The sequence below is a fragment of the Sesamum indicum genome, linkage group LG10, assembly GCF_026168435.1.
Source record: "Sesamum indicum cultivar Baizhima isolate 11 linkage group LG10, ASM2616843v1, whole genome shotgun sequence".
Lineage (NCBI taxonomy): Eukaryota > Viridiplantae > Streptophyta > Magnoliopsida > Lamiales > Pedaliaceae > Sesamum > Sesamum indicum.
Window position 1 is genome coordinate 16,627,105 of NC_142666.1, and position 5,013 is coordinate 16,632,117.

At 32.5% G+C, this 5,013-nt stretch overlaps 1 protein-coding gene across 1 annotated transcript; it reads right to left on the reverse strand.

Annotated features, from left to right (window-relative positions):
* Nucleotides 1-1,109: 1,109 nt before the first annotated feature.
* Nucleotides 1,110-2,269, reverse strand: MAKR4 (membrane-associated kinase regulator). Its single transcript, XM_011093412.3, has one exon. It carries the CDS (start codon nucleotides 2,214-2,216, stop codon nucleotides 1,227-1,229), a length of 990 nt encoding a protein of 329 aa, XP_011091714.3. The 5' UTR covers nucleotides 2,217-2,269; the 3' UTR covers nucleotides 1,110-1,226.
* Between the last annotated feature and the right edge of the window lie 2,744 nt (nucleotides 2,270-5,013).

Sequence of the window (5,013 nt, forward strand, 5' to 3'; positions counted from 1 at the left end):
TCGCAAAAATTCTAAGCTCGCCCTCCCCCCCCCCCCCTCTCTTGGTAGTGGAAATGCAATAAAAATTGAGACATTCTCTTTGCTAAGTCATTTTTAACTCCTTAAAACACAATATAGAGAAAATAAATTATTTTTTTACGAAAATAATAATTTAACCGGAATCAAAGGGTTGGTTGGCTCTTTGATTATTTTTCTTTCCCCCCAAAAAGTAGAATTTTTAAGGGGTGAACAACTCGGTGTGCATTGTCTATGTGCCTTGTGGTGTGTAGGTTGCACGAGCTAAACAGATGTGCAAGCAGTCAGCGCCATCTATCGCATACTATTTACCAAATTTCACAAAATCATATAATTGTTTTTTTATTTTTTCATTTCTCGTCTATTTTTGATAAATATTATCATTTTGATCGTCTTCTCAGAAGTTGTATGATGGAACTAAATCATGCACAAAAGATGGACAAATTGCATAACCACCCTAGCCTCGCAGTCCAAAATCGGCACCAAGAAGGGGCAAGGGCTGCGCCCAGAACATTTGAGGCGACAACGGTCCCTCATCCCTGGAAAGGGGGGTGACGGTGTCGTATGCCCCAGAAAAGGTGAGGCGACCATCGCGGTGTCAGCTCACACCAAGAAAGGGGGCGACGACATCCAGAATATATTGGAACTTATCAGCTTATTGCTGAAAAGAATGTTTTTAATCCATTTAAATTAAGCTGACTTAAGGCAAAAATTATAAACCTTCCTATCAACTTTTACAATTTAACGGTAAATTTGTAAATATAAGTTGTTTTTTCAAACACTTTAACGACAACTTTTTACCACTTTTCAACTTTGTTTTCTATAACATATTTCCACCATAAAATAAAAGTTATTGCAAATTAAACATTCCTAATAACTCCAAAGTTTGATCCCATTTCCAACATCATGAAAACTTGTTGAATTTGAATATCCATTGGAACTGAATTGAGACTACTTGGTCCAATTTTTATGTTCATATTAACTTTTAAAAAAAAAAAAAGAGAAAAAAAGATTAAACAAGAGACAGATAGTGGGAGAGGTAATATGTAACTCGAGAAAGAATATACTTTCAAGAGATAGTTAAACTTCTCAAGTGCAGAACAAATTATTTCTATTACTATCTTCAATATCAGCATTCCATTAACATTAATCTCGACCTGAGGTGTCCATTAAAACACAAGAAAAAGAACTTGACCATCCGCAATGATCTTTCAGCCCCTGCAAAGCCCTGGTCTTTCTTGCTCATCGTAAATCACCCTGGAAGAAGCAGAAACCGAGCAAAATCCGAGTTCATTCGCAATTTGTCTCGAGTAAAGCTGTTGCTGAGACCTCTTACAATGAGCAATAGCTGCCTGAATCGGGTTGTCAAGCTCCGAGCTGGAGCTGCTATTGCTGTTAAAAGCTTGCCGATTGCAATTCTCAGAGCTGGAATTCGAGGGCGAAATGGCCGACGTCTTGGGCTTTGAAAGCCTCTTGAAGGCCCCGGAAAACGATCTTCTATGACTTCCTCCTCTACGATGCTCCTCCACGAAATTGCTGCCTTTGTTGTACTTAATTTTCCCGAAAGGCTCAACACTTTTTGAATAGCCATTCCCATGTTGCTTGGCTTTTGGAAGCGGCCTTTCGCCCGCAGCACAGCAGTCATCTGAGCAGCCAGAAGACTTAGTAAACAATGATTTGAGATAAGTCCATTTGAGCTTAGAGCCAATACTGGAACTCGACGACTGTTTGATCAGCTTGAGTTTCTTGGTCCAGGACTTCTTCTCCTGGTAGTCAAGAAAATACTCATCCGGGCTCAGCTCTCTGCTAACATGGCAAGATTCGGACGGCGAGACGTTGCAGGACTCGAAAGGGGTGTTGGCTGTGGGAGTCATGAAGAGTGGAGTGGTGAAGGGTTCGTCGTCTTCGAAAGGTTTGGATTTGGAGTGGAAAGAGGCGGAGTTTTGCAGTATGTTGTGGACCATTTCGAGACGGGGAGGAAGGTGGAGAGGAAGGAGTTTGCCCATGTAGAAGAGCTCGTCGGCGGGGGAAGTGGTGGTGTGGTCTTTCTCGGAAGAGCTTGAAAAGCTTTGGAACTCGAACTCTTTGGTGGAGGAGTGACGGCGGAAGATGCTGCTGGAGAGTGATGAATCCACTTCCATGTTGATGTAATCTTCTTCTTCCACCGGTTCTGTGTAAGAGCTGTGGGGATTTGCATCCATTGCTCTCACTCCTTTGTTGGTTGGTTTGTGTCTCTAGTGTATCAAGGAGTTTACTCTATTATTTATATGAAGAGGGGTGGGCAACATTTTTCCACAAGTTGTTTCATCACTTTCTTTGAAATTGTACAATAATTACACGACAAATATAGTGTATTTGTCATATAATTGATTCAAATTCGACCAAATTCAATTTGAGTTAGAATTCTTCGAGGATAGATTTTTTTGTTGCTTCGTCTAGAACTAACAATCGAATGCACTCAATTTATACGCAGAATTAAAAAATATTATATCTATATACTTGTGGAAAGAAAAGTATTAGTGCAAAATACCCTTTTTCTAATCATAATAACATCAAGAAATAAATTGTATATACAAATATGTTAAGAAAAAGTAATAGAAATTAGATGTTGTTAGTTGCTATCTTTAAATGAAATTACACTACTTAATATATATATATATATATACTTAATATTACATTGGCATTTTTGGCCAACGAATGCGTGTGCTTGAATTTAAAAAATAAAAAAATAAAATATTTAGTAAAGTTTCTATGTAAATAAGAATTTAAAACCTTTCTATATATTAAATTTATAATGAGCAAAAAAATAATATAAACTTGACATTATCCTTTGGCATATATAATTCCAATTTAGTCATTATATTTAAAACGCATAAAAAAGTTCATTCAGGATTATTAGTTTAAAGCATTTATAGATAGATGAAAAATAATGATCAATCCCAAGAAAGTATTTCTTATACCATAAATTAAAAATTCTTATTTTTAAGATAGCGTAAGCAAAATCCGACTCAAAAATCATAAACTTTTTAGGATTATTAATTAAATTAATATAACCAATTCACTTTTTTTTTGTGGGGGGGGGGGAGGTCATATATATTTGAATGATATTTCTTTAATTACCTATGCTAAATGGTATTATTTATATTATCATTATTAGCATCATCATTGTTAATATATTCCCATTGTAATGTTGTTCGTTGACAATTTGAATCTTATATTATAGTATTTATTCTAATAATGTTTAGAGGGTGACCCCCACTTGATGAGTAGCATCACACACTTTGCAGCAAGAAACCAGGATTTCAGGAAGCAAAATCAAATCACTTTAATTGGGATGTTTATTAATATTTAATTATATATATATGTATGTATATTATGTCTGCATCCACGAATTGATTTTGTAATATTTAATTGAATTTTGAAATGTTTTAATTTCATAAAAACTTACTAATCCCACATTTTGGAATTATTTTATTTACTAAAAGTAATTAATTATAAAATGAATTACAGCTACCTCCTTTTGAGATTTGGCATAATTGCGAATGTCTTCTTATTGTTTGAAAAAATTATGGATTCTCCTCCCAAATAAAAAACCTACATGGTGAAGTGGGAATTACTATTCTACCTTTATTGAAACTTTTTAAAAAATAAAAAATATATTTAAAAAATATAGAAAAAATTGAGGGTAGGTAAAATAAATCATCCATAAGGACTATTAGTAAAAATATTTTAAAAAATTCAAAATGTTATATAAAATTATAGTTCATAATTCAGAAGAACATTTTGGTCAGTTCACCATAAAAATTGAAACAAAAACCTAACAGAGGTTGACGGAATGGGCTCGGTATTAGACAGTCATCAGAATTATTATGATATTCATAATTTCTCAAACAACGAGAAGATATTTGTAATTATATCAGGCCTCGTGGAGGTGGCTGTAATTGATCCTTAACTATATAATTCAATTTATTAAATATTAAAAATATTGAGGTAGTCTATGTCAACACATATATCAGAACAGCCCAACAAAAAAATAAAATGAATCCAAATCCAAAATCTTGTATTAAATAAATAATGTTAGAATCTCCATTTTGTCACTAAACATATTATTATTAAGGCAAGAACTTAAAGCATTCATAAACATATACAAAATTGGTGTTTGGCTAACTTTTTTGGAAACCACTGCTTTGGCTGTTTTATTATACACATTTTAGAAAAGGAAAAAGCAAACAAATTAAAATCACCACCTTTACCTTTTTTTCTTATTATTTGTCGCCAAATTTGCATCACCACCCCTGCTTTTCTGCCCAAATCACAATTAAAATACAGTTTCACTCACTTTCTCTCTCCCCCCCTCCTTTCTTATTATCTTGACTTTTGAGTCCTTTTTCTTTGTCTTTTCAGCTCGACTTCGACTTTTGTTTTGATCATAGTTAAAATTACAATAAATATTAATTAATATTTATGGTAAAAACTAAAAACTTAATTTTTTTTTGTTTTATTTGATCGTTATAGATATAAATATTATATTTTTTATCATTGTAAGTATAAATATTATATTTTTTAATTTGTAGTTATTTATAATGTAAAAAAGATATATACTTTTTTAGTGCTTGTAATTGGATTAAATATATTTTTGGTCCAATAATTTAGATTATTTGGCATTTTTATCCTTCAACTTTCTAAAATAGCGTTGGATCATGATTTTAATAACTTTTGCTATTTCAATCATTTTTACCATCCAAATTCACCCTTTTAGTTGAAAAAATGCATGTGTATTTTGACCTTTTAAAATTGGGCACTATCTTTATAGGCTCATTTTTATCAATTTTTTTGTCCGTTAACTTTAGTATTTTAATTTTATATCTTTATAATTTTTGCAATTTTAATTATTTTAATCGGTTTGTAGTTTATACTTTTTGTTTTTATGAAATTGTTGATGTGTTTGGTAGAGTTTAAGTATCTAAACTTATTGATATATTTGACTGAATTAGTATT